Raw genomic sequence first — 22065 nt, 5'->3', positions numbered from 1 at the left:
TGGAAGAGACATCTTGCTTTTGTGAGCATTTCATCAGCTCTCATGTAGTGGTTCCTCGGGGGGATAATGTGGGGAGTGAATGAACAAGTTAATTTAGCTCAGTAAGAGGACAGCGGCTGAGAGCAGGAGGCAGGCTTGTCAGTATGACGCTGTGTCAAAGAGAGGATTATGGGGGGAAAAAAACACACTCGATATCATGCTGGTGACATCTGCATCATGCCTGGATGGTGCATCCCTCCACTTGCTCTTCATCAGCCTGTTTAGACAAACAGACACATGGTTGGTCTTGTTTACAAGTCAATTCTGTTATGTATCTGATTCTGAAGGGTCTGCCAGTCGGCTGTTCCGTGTACTTTCCGTTCGGTTTAGCCTTGGAGAATGTTCTCTTCTGACTGGCATTGAATTGTCTTTGACCTCTGTTTTGGCTCAGTAATCGTCACATTTTGTAACACTTAAGATAATAGGAGCCGTTGCATAATGCCGGTTCTGTGTTTGACATTTTATTTACCTGTAGCCTTAGGGAGATGGAAATGGGTTCTGGGAAGGGCATCTAGACTGCTGTCATGCATAGTCATGTCTAGGCGTACATTTGTTGTGCTGAAGGAACTTCTGTGGATTTCTGAGAAATATAATTTTGCATTCAGCATGGTTGATTTAAGATGGTGAGGCACCACATACCTCTAGAACAGGGATTAACAAATTACTTCTTTAAGGCGGGTGTGCACGGTGCGAATCTGGATGGTCGGAAGATCGTATGTCCACACAGACGTCACGAGTGAGTTTATCTGAAAATTGTACGGATGAGGTGATATACAACACGATTTTATGACCTGTCAATTTCCGAAGCAATCGCACGAAGTTGATAGGCGCGTTCGACTTGAAGCAGCGCTCCACAGAATGATCACTTGTATGACATCAAAGTACCACGAGAGCGATAAGAGAGCACACGGAACCAATGCATTCGAGTCGCTCACGCGGTACTTTGATGTCATACATTGATCATTCTGTGCAGTGCTGCTTCAAGTCGATTGTGTCTAATATAACTGCTCTCCCTCTCTCATAACTGCATATAAAATATTGATATGAGCCGTGACTGTTTCCTACACATGCAGGTTCTTTTTCAGCAACAGGTATCCGGGACGTCTGGTCACCCTAGTGTGTGTGTGTTCCTGTATATGGTTTATGGGGACACAAATATCTATGATGACATGGGTATTTGTAGTGATTTCAGTTCAATAAAGAGGAAGAAGACCGGAGTCGGCATACGAGGCTCGTGGGATATTTTATTTAAACTCTAATAAAACAAAAATAAACAAACGCGGCAGTTGCGCGCACTTCACAGTCTCTTTCGACGTTTCACTCTGGCAGTCTTTGTTTCTCGCGCTCGGCGGCTCTCCAGCTCGTCACTCCCACGAGTCCCCGTCTCTCTCGTCCTCTGCTGGTCCTCCGCCGGCTTAAATGCCGGTTCCCCACGCCAATCACTGTAATGAGACCCAGGTGTTAATTGTCTTTCACCTGATCCACTTACCGCCGCTCGTCTCCTCACTCGCTCTCCCGTTGCAGACTTCGTTAAACCACGCCTCCCCCGCCACAGTATTAAAATGTAAACACTTCCTGTGCCCTCTAAACCAAATGGCTTAGAAAAATTTAAAACATGCGTTTTTCCGTGATGGATAAGAGGTAGTGTATGGGGATAGAATACACTTTGTACAGTATAGAAAACCATTACGTCTGTAGATCAACAAATCGGCTCGTTCAACCGCACACGTCACAAATTCAAACTGATAGCTCACAAACTTTTTAGACATATTTAAAAATGATCGGGAGGTCGGGAAGTGCTTGTAAGGCACTCTGCTCGGTTCGTAATTCCTCGCACATGATACGAACCGCGACAATATGAGCATACACGATTTTAAAAAATCGCATGTGAACTCGTACAAAAATCGCACCGTGTACGCCCGCCTTTATTAAGAGTTTCACTATACAGTGACTTATTTTAATTGTTTGTTTTTCTATTATTATTTTTATGATTTAATAAAAATATTTTATATAGAACAAGATCATAAGAAACACTTTTGTACAAATATTAATGATGCATTTATTGTAAATTAATCAGAAGGGCATACAGTCCTGGCCAAAAATATTAGCCCCTTTGGTAAATATGATAAAAGAAGGTTGTGAAAATTCATCTGCATTGTTAATCCTTTTGATTTTTTTTTTAAAAGAAATTCACAAAAATGTATCCTTTCATTGGATAATAAGAATTTAAAATGGGGGGAAATATCATTATGAATAAATGTTTTTCTCTAATACACATTGGCCATAATTAATGGCCTCTTTTTTTTCAATACTTTTTTGCCAGTTTAACAGGTCTAAATGTTCTCCTATAATGCCTGATGAGGTTAGAGAAACACCTGACAAGAGATCAGAGACCATTCCTTCATCCAGAATCACGCCAGACCCTTTAGATTCCCAGCTCCATGTTGGTGCTTCTACTCTTCAGTTCACTCCTCTCATTTTCTGTAGGGTTCAGGTCAGAGGACTGGCATGGCCATAGCAGAAGCTTGGTTTTGAGCTCAGTGACCCATTTCTGTGCTGTTTTTGTGGTTTGTGTTTTGGTTATTGTACAGTTGGAAGATCAAAACATGGCCCATTATAAGATTTCTAACAGAGTCAGTCACTTTTTGATTTTTTATCTGTTGATATATCTAAACAAGATGTCCAGGACCTCCAGCAGCATCAAAAATACAGCAGTATATTTGATTGTACACATGGGGTACTTTTTATCTCTGTGTCCACCAAAGCCATCTTGAGTGTTTGCTGCTAAAAAGCTATTTTTAGTTTCATCTGACCATAGAAGCCAGTCCCATTTGAAGTTCCAGTCATGATCCTTGGAGAGTCTTTAGCCACTCAAACTCTCCTTCTTACCGTGCATTAGGACGATATAGACACACGTCCTCTTCCAGGCAGATTCGTAACATTTTATGTTGTTTGGAAATTCTTAATTATTGTCCTGATGGTGGAAATGAGAATTGTCACTGCTCTAGCTCTTTTCTTAAAGCCACTTCACCAATTTGTGAAGCTCAATCATCTTTTGCTGCACATCAGAAATAATCTTTGGTTTTTCTCATTGTGTTGGATGATTAAGGGAATTTGGGCTTTGTTTTCCCTCCTCTTTATATTTCTGTGAAACAGGTAGCCATGGCTGGATAATTTCATGTTTATAATCATGCTGGAGTGCTCAAAATTGGCAATATGAATAGGGATATACTTCATCAACAGAGATATTTTGCTCACAAGAATTTCTAGAGGGGCCAATACTTGTGTCCAACGAGTATTTGAGAAAAACCTTTTATTTCATAATGGTACACCCCCCCCCCCCGCGTTTTAAATTCTTATTATCCAATGAAAGGATACATTTTTGTAAATTCTTTTAATAAAAAATCAAAAGGATTAACAATGCAGATAAATTTTAACAGCCTTCTTTTATCATATTTACCAAGGGTGCCCATATTTTTGGCCACAACTGTATCCGTTCATTGGGCAGTTTATTTCAGATTCGTTTTGAGATTTGAATAAAGTAAATAACTATTTAATTCAATAATTACTGATTTTATTGATGCAGTGGACTTTTTAATTAAATAATATTATGCAAAAAAAAAGACACACATATATGTAAAAAGCTGATATAATTGATAATCTGTGATTTTATAATTTATGCATCAGAAAGTTAAAAGACATAAATACAAAATAAATACATAAACAATTTTTACATTCATAAAATACATTATAGAAATGTATGATGAATTCAATGATTGCATTTTATCAATTATAATTTTTTTTGGTTTATAAAATAACTTTTCTCTTTTGGTGCAAATGAGTACATGTATAGAGCACATAGCAGAGTATTTTCGAATACAAAAAGAAAGACATATTTCAGGTATTAATATGTCACAAGTGTTTTTAAGTTAAAGGGGGGGTGAAATGCTATTTCATGCATACTGAGTTTTTTACACTGTTAAAGAGTTGGATTCCCATGCTAAACATGGACAAAGTTTCAAAAATTAAGTTGTACGTTTGAAGGAGTATTTCTGTTCCAAAAATACTCCTTACGGTTTGTCACAAGTTTCGGAAAGTTTTTTTCGAGTATGGCTCTGTGTGACGTTAGATGGAGCGGAATTTCCTTATATGGGTCCTGACGCACTTCTGCCGGAAGAGCGCGCGCTCCCGTATAGCAGAGCACTGAGAGCACAGACATTTCACTGATCAGAGCGATTCACTGATCAGAGCGAGAGCGTCGCGAAATGTCACAAAAGAAGTGTAGTTTTGGTTGCCAGGGCAAGACAACCCTGCACAGATTACCAAAGAAAAAACAGCATTAAGGGACCAGTGGATGGAGTTTATTTTTACAGAGCATCAACGGAGTTGTGCAAGTGTTTGTGTTTGTTCCCTGCATTTCTAAAATGCTTGTTTTACAAACAAGGCCCAGTTTGACGACGGATTTGCGTATCGTTTATTTCTTAAGGATGATGCAATCCCAACGAAAAAGGGTCACGATCGTGTGTTGGAACCACAGGCGGTGAGTAAAACTGCTTCAAATATCTCTGCCTCCTTGTTAGTGCGTCCGCCTCCCATCGGAGACCCGGGTTCGAGCCCCGCTCGGAGCGAGTCCTTGCTGCTGCTGCTCTCGTTCAGTTTCAGCCTTCACAGCTGTCACAGTTTCCAAACGCTCTCAACGCAACTGGCGCTCGTGATTCTTTAGCTCCGCCCACACGTCACGCCTCCAGGCGCTCGTGTTTTTCCGGGAAAAATCGGTACAGACTATCTTTCTCTTATGAATATAATAAAACTAAATACTTTTTGGAGTTATGAAGGATGCAGTACTACTCTATAGGTACTCAAGATTAACAGGATATTGAGTGAAAACGAGCATTTCACCCCCCCCTTTAAATGGTTTAATTAAAACTTGTTACAGGGCTTTAAAGTGATAAAACACTGACCTGGTGTATTAAGAACAGTGATCTTTTTGTGATATGGCCTTTTTGCATTAATTCTAGAACTTTCAGACTAATGCAACTATTACTTTGAAGTGAATGACATTATTTTATGTTCAAGGTGGCACTCATTAGGTAGAACACTAAATGACCCATATGCCCTTGAGAGGGACACCAGCAGTCCCCCTCTTTGTGCTATAGATCGTAGTCTTCTAATATGAATACACTAGCTTGTGTGCAAACTGTGACTCGCTCTGCATGGGCAATAGAGAAGATCAATGTGGCACACTTGACTTGCCGAGTCCTCCCTATAGAGAAGCTGTCACTTATTAACTTTAATTAAATCGCCGTGGAATCGTGCACAGCTCGCCGGTGTGAAAAACGACCGAGTCCCCTCCTTTGAGAGCCTGCCAGACGCCTTTGGATCTCCTTCATTCTCTCCCTCTATTGTAGGGTATGAAATGGGCAGTGATAAGCGAGTTACAAAAGGCGTCCTGGAGGGATAGGAAGGGATGTTTTTCACAGTAACACAACCTGGATTGATTCTGATTGATTTTCCCAAACCACCAGTAACAAGCCTTGTAAGCAAGCTCGCATACGCACACATACACAAGCGCACACACACACACACACACGCGCACACACACACACACACACATCTTGCTCCCCAGAACAGCCTTATAACACTTTGTGTAAAGCAGTTCCTGGAATTGAAAAAAAAAAAAAATCACATAGTTTTCTGTGATTTAATAGCAAATAATAATGTTAAGTGCAGTTAATCACACCTAACATTTAAAATTGTGCAATCATAAACACATTTAAACACTCAATCCTCCAGTTGGTGTAGAAAGGATTAAAAAAAAAAAATTGTTTAACAGTATCTTATTACCAACTGCTGACAATATCACTGATATCGATACTAAAACTAAGCATTTATTAATTTATCAGACATAAGTGACTTGACCTATGAGGAATACAACAAGCCGATAATACTGCTAACTGTATTAATTTTATATTGTTTCAGTTTCTGGTAATTAAATCAATATTTATAGCCAGTCAGCATTATCTTTGGAAGTAATTTTTAACATTAATAGCAGGTATACCCTGAGGTGATCTCAAGGATTAGAATTCAGGGCTGATTAAAAAAAAAAAAAAAAAAAAAAATTATATATATATATATATATATATATATATATATATATATATATAATTTTTTTTTTTTCAGCCCTGAAATCTAATCTAATGAACAATTACAGAACATGATCAAACTTATAAAAAAATTATAATATATTATAATAATTTCAGTCCATTTTAATTAATTGCATGTTTAGCTTTGCCTTTATTTATTGTAAAATAACTCCACATGTTCTCTGAGAGCCTGCTCATTTTTACATTTTATGTTTAATTAACATGTTGTTTTTAAATATAAAATAGCTTCTTGTTGAACTCTGCAGCCTTTATGCACATTAAATCTCTTTTATATATATATTTTTTATTATTTTAGAGAAAATGAGGTTCTGAAGGTTCAGCTGAAGAAATATGTTGGAGCTGTCCAAATGCTGAAAAGGGAAGGCAGCCAAGGCAATGACGGTAAGGCAGTGTTCTCATACGATAGCATGTTTGATGAAATGTCGCCACTTCATAACATACAGCCATTTTCATATACTTTGGTGGTTAGTAGAATTAGAACTTTTTAAAACTTAAAACCAAATAAAACCACTTTATCAAAGTCAGACACATTAACATGTAAGATTTTGTGGAGAAAAGACTGTTAATTATAATTTGTGTAAAAAAAAGAAAAGAAAAGAAAATGGTTATCTGTGCAGTGATGCATTGGATGTGCAGACATCCCAAGCCCCTGGAGGGCTTAGAAGGGTCCCAAAATTTTCTAATTAAAAAAAAATTTAAATATTGGATTGCACTTGTTTCTTCGCTTCTGCAGACCATTAGCATGTTTGTGATGAATGACATGACATCCCTCAGTGTGATGCTGTCATATGTTTGAACAGCCTGTGTCTATAATTTCACAGTTTTTTCTGCGATTTGGTGGGAATTTCAATTATCTCTACATCATTTCATCAACAGCTTGCATCAGATGAACATTGTAAGATTGTTCCATGCAGTAAGTTCAGTGTGGTAGCAGGCTTTTATAATCAAAGTAAAAGTGTGCCCTGCAGGAGCTAAAATGCAAAGCGTTTATCAAAATTCCTTTTGGGTTGTTTGCATCTCAGCCCTCCTATAAATCCAGCTAACTGAGTGATAATCACCCATCACCAACTGGTTGCGAACCTTTATGATTGCGTTTTATATCTCTTTAATGGATTTGACTATCATGCTCATCTTCACAGATCAGTAGTTGCAGCTCTCACAGCTCGTCATTGCGTTGAGGTATTACAGTATCAGTCAGATCTGTGTGTGGAAGAGAGGACCCACTGGAGAGTAAGCCTCAGAGAAACCATCCAAACGGATGCCTAATAAAGAGTTTTATACGGCTGGATCATGCTGTGTGTGCCTGGTCTATTATGGCTCCTTGTTGGGTGCACCTACAGCACTATTGATGCAAATTTCCCCATTACTTTCTATCTTCCTTGCTCTCTCTCTCCATGGTTGCAAGAAATAATACCAGCATAATAGAGGTGACTACATGCGAGTCTAATGCTCTTTTGGAAAACCTAGTGAGCTTTCTATGGAGGCTGCATTTTAAAGCATTGAAGATGTGCATTAGACATTGTGGGTCCTTGCCTTTAACCAAACGTTATGCAGTTTTACCCGCATTTTATAATAGCATTGCATGTATCCTTCACAGAAAATGCATTCCTAGAATGCATTGTGACCAGCTCAAGTGAAAAGATGTGATGTAATTTGTTTTAATTTGTTTTTTTTGTTTGTTTTCTTTTTTTTTTTTGATATTTGTGAAAGTCATTCTCTGAATGACTTCAGTAATTCCAATTTTTTTTGTTTCCACCGCAAAATAAAAAGTAAAAAAGGTAATTGTGACTTTTTATATAATAATTCTTATTTTCCTAACAGTCGCAATATTATATCTCACACTTCTGCTTTTATCTCTAAATCATGTGCTGATATCTGCCAATCGCACAATTCTGCATTTATATCTCTTTTATATATTTTCAACTTTATATTTGCAGTTCTGAAAAAAGTCTAGATTGTAAAAACTATAATTGATAAAAAGTTGCAGTTACCTTTTATAATTAGTTATCCTTTGGCGGAAAAAAGCTTCCATATTTGGTTAGTCTAATATGACAATTAAATTTTTTACTTTTAAAACAGCATGCAGTTTTAAGTAAATTTAATTTTCAGGTGTTTTGTTTAGATTTTTTGTAATACTTATTACTGAGCTATCTTTGCATAGTAATATCTTCAAAAAATATTTAAGTCTGCACTATTTATATGGTGCACTGCCTATGTAGAGCACTCACCTTTGAGGTTCTGTGACTGTAAGGATGTTGTCTGTGTTGGCTGTAGACAGTGATGCAGCTCACTAGATTGTAGAACGGGGTAAATGATTCCTCCCTCCATGTCTTCTGGGATAATGATGTGTCCGTACTGTACTCTGACTTTGACGTTGAACAGCAACTGAAAAGGATGGTAGGGACACATCAAACTGATATAAAAGCGCACAATACAAGACTTTTTCATGTCCTGTCAGACTGTGCGCACATGATATTAGCTCTTTTGAAAGCTTTGCTTTAATGATAGTGTGCTACCGATGTGATCTTAGGTGAACGCACGCTTCTGAGATCATGATATGTTTAAAAAGATTTCCTTGTGATTCCCTAAAGTTGAACTGCTGTCACGTTATTGCAAGTGTTTGATTGGAGCATGCAATTAGATAAACACCTCGCTTCACCAAAATGTGAAATTGAAGAATCTTTTGCATTCCCACATCAAATAACCTTTTATTAGGCAAGTGAACAGGAAATCATGCAAATGAGAGAGGTTAAGTGTCTTGTCACTTGTAGAGGCTGCAAAGAGAGCAGAAACAGCTGGGGTTTTTGTTTTTTTGTTTCTCTTCTTTTCTCCGAAAATGTGGGTCAAAGTGAGAGTCATCAGTTCTGGGATAACCCAAGCTGAGAGAACCCTACATTTGTCTCAGATGATGGATTGGAGTTCTGCGGCTTGTTATAATAAATAAATCTTTATTTGGGTAGGGTGAAATAAGAATTTACAGGAATGGGTCACAGTGGTTGACTAGCTGTCCAACAACCAGCTAGTCAATTATTGTGGCCAGCAGTTTTATCTAGATTCCTCTCCCCTTTTTAATTAAAAAAAAATAAAAATTTTAGCAGTGATGCTCTAATTAGTATTCTAACACGGCCGTTTTTTTTTTTTAGCTGACAGTTTGCATAATTTCAGAAAAGTTAATAAACTGTTTCATACTTTTCCATTCTGTTAGTCTAGCTTTTTTTGAACAAGAACTTTTGCAACTTCATTTTTTTTTTTTATAAGAAATGTATACTTTTATTCTGCAAGGACAGTTATCAAAGTGAGATTAATGACATTTAATTCTAATAAATGAAGCCTTTGTTGGCATTAGAAACATTTTACATCATTACATCAACATAAACATTTTACCAACCTCAAACATTTGAATGTTGGTGGGCATGATTAATTCTGTCTTTTTTTCTTTCTTTCAGTATTTAGATATGTTATTAATCACACTAAATTAATTTACATAAATGTGTTTAAATTTACTTTGAAAGTTGTTTCTTGTGGTTAATTTATACTGTGCTGAAAATCCTTTACATAATTTGGTGTTCCCAGTCAAAAGGACTAGCTTGATCATTTTTTATCTTTTTTTTTTTTCAGTGTATACTACACAGTAAGTAGTTAGTTCTTCATCAACTATAGTGTACACTCTCAGACTATTCATATGCTGCCCAGGTCTATCACAGTGTGAGATTTTGGCACTCAAATTGCAATGGAATCGTTGCTTCATCAACCCTCTTTGACTTGTAATGCATTCATTACAGAGCCTCTGACAGGCTAAATGAATCTTAGCTCAGGAAATGGATCTGGGTGCTATTTAAAAACGAATAAACGTGCCGGGCTTCGCCTGTCTCCAATGTTAATGAGTCAGTGAAGGCCATTATTCACTAGTACAGCCAGAAAAGCGTTAATAATTTCATGTTTCAAATTCATTACACGGCGGATTGTATTTACTCTTCCCCGTTGGGAAGTGAAGCCGTTTTGTTGTTCGCGCCTCTGCTTTGGTAGAGAGGTGTAGATGAGTGTGCAGCCGTGTGTGGGTAATGTGGGTTATTGTGTTTACTTTGACTAATGCGGTTCCCCGTCGTGTTTGAGAGAGCTTGGTCTTTATTAATCAGAGGGGTGCGTTCACAGCAGAGTGGAGATGAGCGGCGGCGTAGGTGGGGCCAGGTGGTCTTCGGCAAGGGGGATGACGTACCTGATCACCTGTTAATGAACTGTGTTAATGAACATTTTAATCATCGCCCGCAGGTTAAACAGGGACCTCATAACTCTCGGCTCAAGTCGTGTCCGTTATTGGACAGCCGTCGTGCCTGAAGATAGAGAGGCCAGGCAGGTGTACACCAGATACCTCGGTGGGAGCCCCTGGACAGCGATGGCTTTTATTGCCTGTGGTTATTTTTCATTTGCTGTCAAGCCATCCTCCGACATCTCCACAGATGCGCCCCTGGCGACAGAGCGGGCACTCTAGTTCTTGGTTTTGGTGGACCTCGAGATCTCCACTGACAGTCAGAGTGTGATGCCGGCACTAATTTGTAATTCGGGTCGTGCTGTGCCACCAGAGAGAGAGAGAGAGAAACAGACAGGCGAGTAAAAAGGGCAGAGGGTGGACTACATTTGCCCATCATTACTCAAGCCGTTATCTCAGTGAGGTTCAATCTCAAATAAAAAGCTCAAGGCGAGGCAGGTGAATAAAGACATCAGAATGAAAACCCTTTTGTCTGAGCTGTTTCAGCAGTAGGGTAACAGGATTTTTCAACACTAAACTTTTCTTCTGCATGATGTCAGCTTTAACTACTCTGAATTGATTAAAAACATCTATTAATAGATATAAAACTTGTAACGAGTATTAATGACAGAATCTTCTCTGGGAAGAATAATATGTTGGATTTACTTAAAATATACATGCACTATTTTTGCATCGCATTTTTAAAAATGAAATGCATTTTTACAGTTCCTGAGGTGCAGTTATAGTTGGTGCTGTCAATCGATTAAAAAAAATTAACTAATGAATCACATTTTTTCCTAAAATTGCAATTAATCATGATTAATTCCATCGAACATTAAAGTTTTTAAATATACTTTTATATTGCAATAATGTCACATTTGAGAGTATTTGAGAGCTATCAATTTTAATATTTAATAGACTTTAAAAAATAACAACTTCTAATTTAAGTGAACTTCACATAAACCCTTTATAATAAATGTCACTCAAATGTCGTAAGTAGGAAATATAAAGAAATTGAATAAAGTTTTCTAGATTAAATATAGATTAATCCTTAAAGCTACAAAAGTGATTGATTTCCTCTTATTTTTTAGGGATGCACCATATTGGCCACCATATCGGTATCGGCCGACAAATGTTCATTCTTACTGTTACCGTTATCGACCATATACTGGCTGAAAGGACAGGAAAATTAGTTTTTACTGACATATGGCCTGACAACATCTGACCCCAGTTCACTGTTGTTTTACTGAAGCTCCTCGTCACCTGTACCTTTTCCATGCTCGTTTGACTGGCACTGAGGTAAAGTTGAAGTTTGTCTCTGAAAAGTCTAAATAAACAAAATTCTTGTCAAGAAAAAGAGACAGAAGCAGCAGTTTTGAGTCTGGTGGCCAAACCTAGCTTCGCCTCTGTTAATTTCTTTAAATATTTCTAAATGTTACACTGCCATGTTACATTGTCACATGCATTAACGCGTTAATTTTGACAGCACTACTTATAATCTTTATTTATTTATTCATTCATAATTTAGATGTAAATGGTCATTTTCTACCCTTTACCTACTAGAAAAACCTTTGGAAGGGGCTTGTCTGCTGTGAGACTTCCATGTAAATGCTTTGATTGGCTAACATTTTTGTTCTATGACCCAAGTAAATTAAGCTTGAAGCATTTTTATGTAAATGCGTTCATTCAATATTCTTTACAATCGCGAAATTAAAGTTTTGTCAACTTAACAATTTAGGGCAGTGTTGAGTACTCGAGACTCGGACTCAGTCTCGAGACCGTATTTTAATGGTATTGGTCTTGTCATGGACTCGTGTGCATTTTGACTTGGTATTAACTCGGACTCGAACATATTAGGAATCAGACTTATTAACGAGTCCACTCGAGTCCCAATCAAAATATTTCATGATTACGCTATTACTTGACGTTAATATTTCTTTAAATTGATATGTGACTGTAGCGCCCTTTGATTTCCGCGATGCAGAAAACGCGGAACGCAGAATCCAGTCATAAAAATGGAATTTACAGTTTAACACGGTATGTCATGGAATTTGTTACATTTTGAATGAATTAATCAAAAGTAGGTAATTGCACTTACATCAAACCACGATATGGACTAGTAAAGCCGAAAAAGTATATTTAAATATGAATACTGCATGTTCTGCCTGTCCAGATGATAATGAATGCTTTATGATTTTAATTAATTAGACATTCTTTTTGATTAATACAATTAAATTTAACCATTGAAAAGGATCTTAGAAAAATTTAAAAATGAAAAACTGAAACTGAAAATAAAAGCAATTTACTTCACACACAACGTAAATTGTTGTCAGGTGAAATGTACAAAATATCTGTAGCATATTGTTTTAAATATGGGCTTCTTATTTGCATTGCTTGTGTAGTTTGGAGTCTTGCACACTGCATGTTCTCATCCCATCTCTCTACACTATCTAGTACAAACAAGATCTTAAAGTTGTTGTGTTTATGACTTGGCTGTTTTCTTTCTGTAGCATCACTGACTTTGTGTTCGTCTTGCAAAATGATACCTATACAGTGAGGGTGAAGTAGAGGGCAACAGATTGTAGACAGCACAAGGAACCAATGCAACAGTTGCATTCTGGTGAGTAGCAGCTGCTTATCTGACATTATTCAGATGAAGCTGGACTTCAGAGGCCTATACCATGCTGAGGCCCTCCAGGAATGCTCTGCGCTCAAACAGACCTGCGCTCATCAGAGAAGCAGCTTGGTGCTTCTGCTCTTATTAAAGCGTGTCTGCCGTTCTGCCTGTCCTCAGGCCCTCTTACAGAAAGGTGCGAGGAGATGAAGAGTAAACGCAGGCGCTGCTTGTACCTGGCCCATGCTAATGTGCCTCTCAGCGTGGTGACTTAAGCTCTTCAACATGCATGATGGTTATCGTGGTTAATTGAACCATTTCTCATTAACCTAGCAGCAAGACTGAGGAGATGATAGCTGCCGGCAAGTTTTGCACTTGATAAGCTTTTGGGAGACGGAACATTTGTGTTTGTAGTCTTTTTATGCACAACTAATTGTAAACTAATAAGCATGAGAGTTCTGAGCATTATATCTGCGTCAAACTACAGACAAAATTAAAAAATGGTTTGTGGGTCGCCATAACATGAATTTGAAATTAATTGCTGTATGCAATCTATTTTACTTGCATTTTTCGATTGAAACTGGATATATGACAAAACATTTTTTTAGGGTGATTTAATTGATCAGGAAAAACTGAAGCGCAAGTATTTTTAAACGAATAAATTATTACACTACATGCTGAATAAAGATTTTGAGGAATTTCTTTGACTTTCTTTGGAATGGCACCCGCATTCCAATAATTAAAGCAACAGCTTTAAATAGTAAATTGGCTTAAATTTGATAATTTTCTTACCTATTATTTGTGGTTAAGACAATTAAAAGTTTAGTTTTAACCATTTTGGGCTTGGTCTATTTTTTTGTTGCCCTAAAGTGTAGGTTAATTGTTCATAATACTTTTAATTTGTGCAATTTAAAATGTTAAAAAAGCATTATTGTACTCAATTAAGATTAACCCTAGATGCATTAAAAACTACAAAAATTGTTAGTTTATGATAGTTAATGATACCTTATTGCATGAGCTAATGATAAGTTTATTGTTCACTTGATTGTAGAGTGTTACCAGTAAATTAAACAGCAGTTATTCAATGCAGTTTTAGCATAATATTTTAGATGATTTGCGGGCTACTACACTTATAAAGTTTTGCAGGTTAATAATATTTAAAAGTAACATACTGTAGTTTCAGAAGTAATACTTATTAATACCAGAATGTTGATGTAGTGTCTTGCTGGGACAAGACAAATCTAAATTTGTTGATTTGTGATGTTTGATTAGGCTAAAATAATGTAAAATTTTTGGTTTTTTGAGATGAATAATGAGAAAAAAATGTCTACGGTTGAATTATGACAACTTTAATAAGGCTTTCAAGACTAATTGGTTCTGTGTGCTTCTTAGTTTATATCTATCTATCTATCTATCTATCTATCTATCTATCTATCTATCTCTCTCTCTCTCTCTCTCTCTCTCTCTCTCTCTCTCTCTCTCTCTCTCTCTATATATATATATATAATTTGCAGTGTTTCAGTAAAAACTAATGTTTAAGGATGATTTAATAATTTTTCTCATTCCGCGTTCAGCTTGCCCTTCTCCAAGAATCTGAAACAACGAGTTTCTATGCTTGTCTCAGAGCAACCTGATGCTCACTTGAAAAGCTTAGGGTTACATAAGCTTCCATTTTCAAAGATGTCCAGTTTCCCTCGTCTGTAACATGAAGCAGCACCCTTGCCTTCATATTTTAGGTTGCATAATGGGGTCTGTGTTTATTAATTATGCAAACAGACATTTTGACATGGTTTTTTCATGCGCATTTTGATGCAGCTGACCTCCATGATTTAGTGCTCCCTTACTGCTGACACACTGAAATCTTTCATGCAGAGTACATTTCGAGAAGGTTTTCCTCCCTTCTTTCTCGCAGCAAACTGTTTGAGCTGATTTACATCGGTTCTTGCATCTCTGAGTTCATCACTGTGACATCTGATATAAATTTAGCCAAAACCAGGAACTATTGGACCATCTGTTTGCTCCAGCTGAGCTCGCCTCATAAACGTCTCAAACAGCAACTGCCATCGCTATTACAGAGAAAAGAAATTGTTCCAGCATCATTAGACCTACAGGCTTTTCAAATGTGACTGTATTATTTCTGATTCATACTCTTCTCCTTGTGCTAATTTTTGGACTGCAATGGGGTTTTCAAGGGAAAATATTCATGTGCTGCCAAATCAGATGAACATTTAGTGAAATGCTTGAGGTCAGTTTGGTTCGGACTCATCATGTTCATCATGCTGAGGAGCGTTTGAGATGACTTATCACACCCAGCTCATGTTAGACAGGTTTATCAGAAACATGTGCCATATGACTGTGAGGAATCTAAAGTTTGCATCACAATACTCAATCTTATTAACACTTTGCCACTGGTGACTTAATATCTAATGGCAGTTTAATCTGAACTGTAATTAGATGCTTGGCTGATTAAATCGGATATGCATGTTGAAGCTGATTTATGTATTTGCATGGATGCCAGGGGAGGTGGTTGCCTCAATTTCCTGCAAGATAATGTCTATCCTCTGCCTTGTGAAGAGCTTCTTAGTAAAGTCTAATGTTCTCCATCAATAAGGCAGTCCATTGCACAGGTTCTTCATTTTAGTTGAGTGTCTGGGAACGATTTGAGGCAATTTTATTGGACTTTTGAATTTAGAGAATATTTGTTTTGGTTTGCGTTTTTTATTTGGTGTGTTTTTTAATCTTGGACCAAATTCTTCATGGGAAGTGCATTATTTTTTATAGAAACTTATTCATTATTTATATAAATATATATTTTTGGAAGCATTGTAGACTTTTTTTAATACAGCATGCTGTTTGGAGTAACTAATGACAAAATGTTCATTTTCGGGGGAAACTCTCAATTAATCAAAAAATACTGGAAAAAAAAACGTAGCATCATTTCCACAAAAATATTTCCTTTAGATGATATTTTTGGATTTGACTGTTCAGTGCTGAGAGCCTCTGGATATTTAGATTCATCACATAAAGATGCTCTGAGAAATGAGCAGCTATGCGTTTTACAGCTCATCTTAGTGTGGATGGACTGTAATCTGCCCACGGGGAGAACGTGATTCTCAGAGAAATTGCACAGAATAACATCTTCCTCAGGAGTTGTTTTCTGGTAACCCTGCAGTTCTTTATTCATAATGATTTAAAGATGGAAAATCACTCTGCCATCTGCTGTCAGAAAATGTTTTTAATGGATAGTGGATTGTGTTCTCTGACTCATTTCGGCATTATTTTTCAACAATAGGAAAATTATTCGCTGACAAGACAAAGGGTTTTTTTTTTTTGACATGTTTTGTTTTTATTAGTTTCATAAATATTCTAAGTAAGGCTGGGGAAAATAATGGCTACATGACACCTTTGATTGAACATGATTGTGCAATTTAAATTGCATTGCTTGGAAATTAGATGTGAGGTGGATGCTTGAGTTTTTGAGACCATATTCAGTTAGTGAAGGTGTCATTTTTAATATGCTGGTGTATCAGTTCAGCTTGCACAAGATGTAAAGCCCACAGCATCGTATATGACGCCTGTTGTAAGAACTTCTTGTAAATTCTGTCTTGATTGTGGTCACTGTGATTTACATGCATTTGCTCCAGGGACACAAGAGGCGTTCAGTAATTACAGGCCGTCCTTTAATGGCTTTCTTGATCACTATGTTTAACCTTATTAGATGTTTATGGGATTGCTCACTTAACGGGGAAGAGTGTTGTTTTTTTTTTTTTTTTTTTTTTATTTAAATGTGGGAGAGAAATAAAAACTGAGGATCATGGAAGCATCTATAATGTAGGATAAAGGAAATTCGAAAATGTGGTCCAGTGCTGTATTAAGGCTAAATTAAGCCATTGTGGATTATGATTTATATTTCAAATAAATAAAATGTAAATGTGTTATTTATGCAATGACCTTTTTAATAATGCACAAATTGTCGCATTATAGAGTATTTCTGTTACATAATTGCATTTTCTTAAAATATCCTTCAATTAACTGTCACACCGTCCCGTATACGGGACGCCTACATTTACTTCACTATATTACAATTAAATCTAATCTAATCTTGACAAACTATATATCGTTGGAAAGGTCTAAGACTCCCAAATATATATTTTATCAATGTTTTTGTTAAAAAAATTATGTAGGAAAAGTAATAGATTAATTTATGACAAAAGTGCACTCTCAAAAATCTACCCATTGAAACCCATTTTAAATTCAAACATTGCATTACCATGTAAATGGTACATCAAAATCATGTAACAAAATGTTTTTAGTCATGAATTATAAAAATGTAGGTTTGTATCATGCACATTCAAGTCTATCTTCAAAAAGGTGAGTGCCAGTTAAAGGGTCAAAAAATGTTTTTGTTAATATAGTGAAACAATTGTGGTTTTCATCAACAGTGTGGTTTTCCTTTTCTTTTCTTTTTTCTTTAAGAAACCATGTTAAATTCTTAAAAGGAAAAAAAGTTACAAAATTGGACTGATCAAACTAGCATATTATTATTCCAAATACAGTACCAACAGTCAGTGCTGCAGGGAAATATAAAATGTCTCCTTCTTGCAGTTTTCCAAAATGTAAAAGGCTGAAGAAGCTTCTTTAACTTCTTTTTTGGGCAGGAAAAAAAAATCCTTGAACCTCTTTGTCAGAGCTCCCACAGATTCTTTGAAGAAATGTTTTCCCCGCTTCAAAATGTAATGGTACTTGCTGCATTTAGAGGCAATGTTCACTACCACTGTTCAGTCCCTCCAGGATTTCATTTTTTTTTTGTGATTTTTGCGATCAAAATGACTGATTTTGCTGCAGCTTTTCTCCTAATTTGCAATGATATTTGCGAAACATTTTATTGTTTTGTAGTGAAAATATACCACAGACAACGTTCTTCTAACACTGTTATGATCAGCCCGTGGCTCTGACTCGAGCAGATAAACGGTCTGCGCTGCCAGAATTAGTAGCGCGGATTCGTTCAGCTTTCGGTTCGTTTATCCAATGTAGCTCTTGTACATCGGTCATGATGAGAACACAAGGTCTTTCTTTGACTGAATGCGCATTGCTTCTAAACCCAAATTATGCGGAAAATTTGTGGCAAATACGAACATTTGTGATCTTTTGTGAAAATTGCAGAGTTTGCTTAATTTTGCGATTAAATTCAGCAATCGCAAAATCCTGGATGGATTGACTGACTGATTGTGAATTAACACTACCATTCAGGGTCACAATCAAGGACAGAATTTACAAGAAGTTCTTCTCAATTCCAAAAGGCGTCATATACGATGCTGTGGGCTTTAATGGCTTTAACGGATTCTGGATTCCACCGGCCTCGCTCCATTTCCACGGCTCTACACATTACATATATATACGAATAGAAAAGAGTTATTTTAAGTAATCGATTAGCCCATGTTGTAAATTCCTGTAGTCTGTGCTGTATCCACTGTGTACAGCTGATTTGGATGCATGTGAGTTTAGATTAATTCATATCTCATAACCTGTAGCCAACCGGCTCTGAATCCCCCGGGGACTGAGGTGGAGCTGTCCTATGCGCTTCGGATATTATTGTGGGTCAGAGGTGGCGCACTGATGGCCTGTCCAGCGGGATTCATTTCAGCTCCCTCCAGAGGAACGTGTTCTCTCTACCTGCTGATGAATGCTGGGTGTGTGAGAAGAGTATCGTAGCCAGTGTCAGGCACATAGCTCTCATAATAGAGCATGATAGCATCAGACTAGCACTGTTCCCCTCTGCCAGTCAAGATATGGCCTCCACTGCACTCTTTCCCAAACCTCAAAATAGTAAATGTCTAAATTACACTTGCTAATGGCATACAGAGATGGCGATTCTTCTATTTTGCCCTCCCGCCGCTTGGTTTTTAATTCCCTCTCTATCAGGAACAGAGCACATCTCATTTGATATGAAATAAAAGGCTTTCTCTTAACAATTTGAAAAGAAGAATAGCGGGGGGCAGGAGAGGACTTTTGCATGTGGCCACATCACAGACACCCAACCTCCTGTCTTTTTATGAACAGATGGGGATATCAGTGCTCTATGCACAACTCACTTGCCATTTTTTAATGATTAAAAGAAGTGATTAATATACTAATCAAACGCAATTCTTTGCATTTTATTATTTAGGGCTGCACTGATTGGTACGGTGCAGCAGTTTTCAGACCTTTTCACTCAAAGGCCTCCCATTCTCTAAAAATATTTCCTTTCGTATTTCTTCTGTAAGTATGTCAGTGTTGCTGGTTTTCAAACTTTATTAACAGTAAACTGGGAATTTGTTGATATACAATGATATACTAATAATAGATTTTTAATATTATATAGGGCTGCACGATTATGACAAAAATCATAATTGTTGATTATTCCCTTGAAATTGTAATTGCAATTATTAATTACGCTTATCACAATTTACATTGAATGATGTTAATACCATTGTTTGATGCAACTGAATGCCGTATTTTTATATGAAAATAAACAAGCTGAAAACACTCTAGCTGAAAAACTTTTAGTGCTTTTCTATAGTATTAAGCCTCAAATGTCAACTATACATCGGATTGGTTTCTTCTTTAAATTATAAAAAAGTAAAAATATGAATGGTATTATAATATATACTTAAACTAAAATTAAAATAATGGGAAAATAACATGTAGAAAGAAAAAAAATGCATTTTAAGCACACAGAATAACATAGGTGGACTTTGAAGAATTAATTGCCCCTTTGAACGATCACGTAATTGTGGCATCCATAATTGTAATTGCGATTATAATTTCAATTAATTATGCAGCCCTAATATTATTTGAATATTTGTATCAACACAGGTCACATTTATTTATTTTTGTGTGTTCTTTTGCACATGCTATTCTATGACCTCAAAATGTTTTTACTAGTGGTGGGCCGTTAACGTGCTGCGTTAACACGAGAATCTTATCGGGCGATAAAAAAAAATATCGCCGTTAATCTATTCTCAAAGTTTGGTTGGGAGCTTGGTCTATACTACGCGAGCTATGATGACTTTCACCTTGATATTTTATATAACCGACTGGCTGAGGCCAGCGTAAAAAGATGCTCAGGACAGTTGACGGGCCACTGCTGCGCATCGTCACGAAAGCTTATCTTTTTCAGTTTTTTAAGACGTACCTCTTGTCGATTTAAACATTATAAAGCATCCAAAAAGACGCGGAAAAGCTGAACAGAGTAACTGGTCACATTCGCTTGTGTTCGGTGTGGATGAGAGAGAGAGAGAGAGAGAGAGAGAGAGAGAGAGAGAGAGAGAGAGAGAGAGAGAGAGAGAGAGAGAGAGCCGCGTATCACGGACAGCGACACTGAACCTAGCTCTCTTCTGCGAAGTTCTCCTCGAAGTCCCTCATGCACCCGAACGAACAAATACAAATCACAGTTTGAACAAACAAAAAGATGTGAAAGACCTCAATTCAGTACTCGCGGTATTCTGGTGTTCAGGGCTCACGCAGAGAAAGGCTTCTCAAAACACTTGAAAATGTAATTTGCTTATTTTTGCTCTTGTGCCGACAAATACATACAAAATATGTCAAAATGTCCACCTTGGAAATTATGCTCGAAAAAACTGTCAGTTATTTCTTAAGTGAAAGTAAACAGTTTAGAAAAAAAGGGTTGTGTATTAGATTGGATGTGTTCATCGTCTCTTAAAGTGACCGCGCCTAATGTAGCTACTGGCTGCTGTAATGTTAATCCAAGAAAATGAAAATCACTCACTGCTCTTGACTGAATTACTTTGTAGTTTGAACAGTCAAACCAAAAATTATTCAGACACCAGATATAATTTTTGATATATATAGCGAAACTGTAATAATGTGAGAAATGTGTCTGAATAAATGTAGGTTTGATTGTATATTTCATTTTTACATTGAAGACTATCCAGTGCTATTTTACATTTAATTATTTGGTTTCTGTTCCTTGACACCTACAAACTTGAAAAAAACTTAAACATTGTGTAAATAGCACAAATAAATAAAAATAAACGAACAGAAAAATTAAACCATTTCAGACAGGGCCCACTGGTACAACCTTCACTGGGGCCCCGCTGACCCCAGGTACGACAATTTGAATGAGCCATTTTAATCTAGATTAATCTAGATTAATTTCAAGATCACAGTGAGATTAATCTAGATTAAAAAAATTAATCTATGCCCACCACTAGTTTTTACCTTAGTAAATGATTTATAACCTAATTTAGTTTCATGTTTACACCACATTACCAACTTCATATATATAACTTTAGTAATGCAGGAAACTTGCTCGGTAGCTCATCTGGTGCAGTATTGCACTTGCAATATGGTTGCTTCAGCTAATGCATTTTTATCTCATCTTTGCTTTTGTTAACATAATGTGTTAGGTTTAGTGTAGGTGTTGTTGAGCATTTTTAGCACGCTGATTTCTGAACTGGTGCAATATGTAGAACAATCAACATAATAAAATATTGAAAGTGTTGCAAAATGTGCAAGAAGCAATTTAATAATATTTTTCAAAAATGTTGCCACACTAGCTGTGTTTCCTTCACCCTGATTTTATGTGCATATTTAAAGTATCGCATCAGAAACGAGTGATTTAGCGAGGAAAAAAAGTCCCTTCAATTGCAAAAAAGTTTTTACGCACGCTCTAGGTGGCTTTTTGAGGTTTAATCCAGTAATGGGAGATGGAAACTCATCCGTCAAATAAATTCCTCCATGCGCATCACAAAAGTCATGTGACTTTGTGCTATTTGATGGCATAAATTGGCTAACCAGTGGAATGATCTTGTTGCACAGCATCTGAAATGTTGTTATGGTCATTCTGAAATGCCTGAGCAAAGTCGTCAAAGTATTTCTGTATAATTGCCTCCCAGAACCATCTTCTACAACTGCGTTCCCAAACAGCAGCATCCACCTCCGAAAGCAATGAAGGACCCCATATATGATATAAAATCTGCTGTGGCATGTCTAAATCTTTT

General features: G+C 36.8%; 1 protein-coding gene across 1 annotated transcript in view; it reads left to right on the top strand.

Annotated features, from left to right (window-relative positions):
• Nucleotides 1-22065, top strand: part of LOC128025168 (sorting nexin-29) — a 113771-nt gene that overhangs the window by 20034 nt on the left and 71672 nt on the right. Inside the window, exon 14 of the mRNA XM_052611221.1 lies at nt 6499-6584. Coding sequence (XP_052467181.1) covers nt 6499-6584 — 86 coding nt within the window. The remainder of the gene's footprint in view (nt 1-6498; nt 6585-22065) is intronic.

This window comes from Carassius gibelio, chromosome A12 (genome assembly GCF_023724105.1).
Source record: "Carassius gibelio isolate Cgi1373 ecotype wild population from Czech Republic chromosome A12, carGib1.2-hapl.c, whole genome shotgun sequence".
NCBI classification, from domain to species: Eukaryota; Metazoa; Chordata; class Actinopteri; order Cypriniformes; family Cyprinidae; genus Carassius; species Carassius gibelio.
The sequence above is the reverse complement of the archived record's forward strand: the minus strand, read 5'-3'. Positions and strand labels throughout refer to the sequence as shown.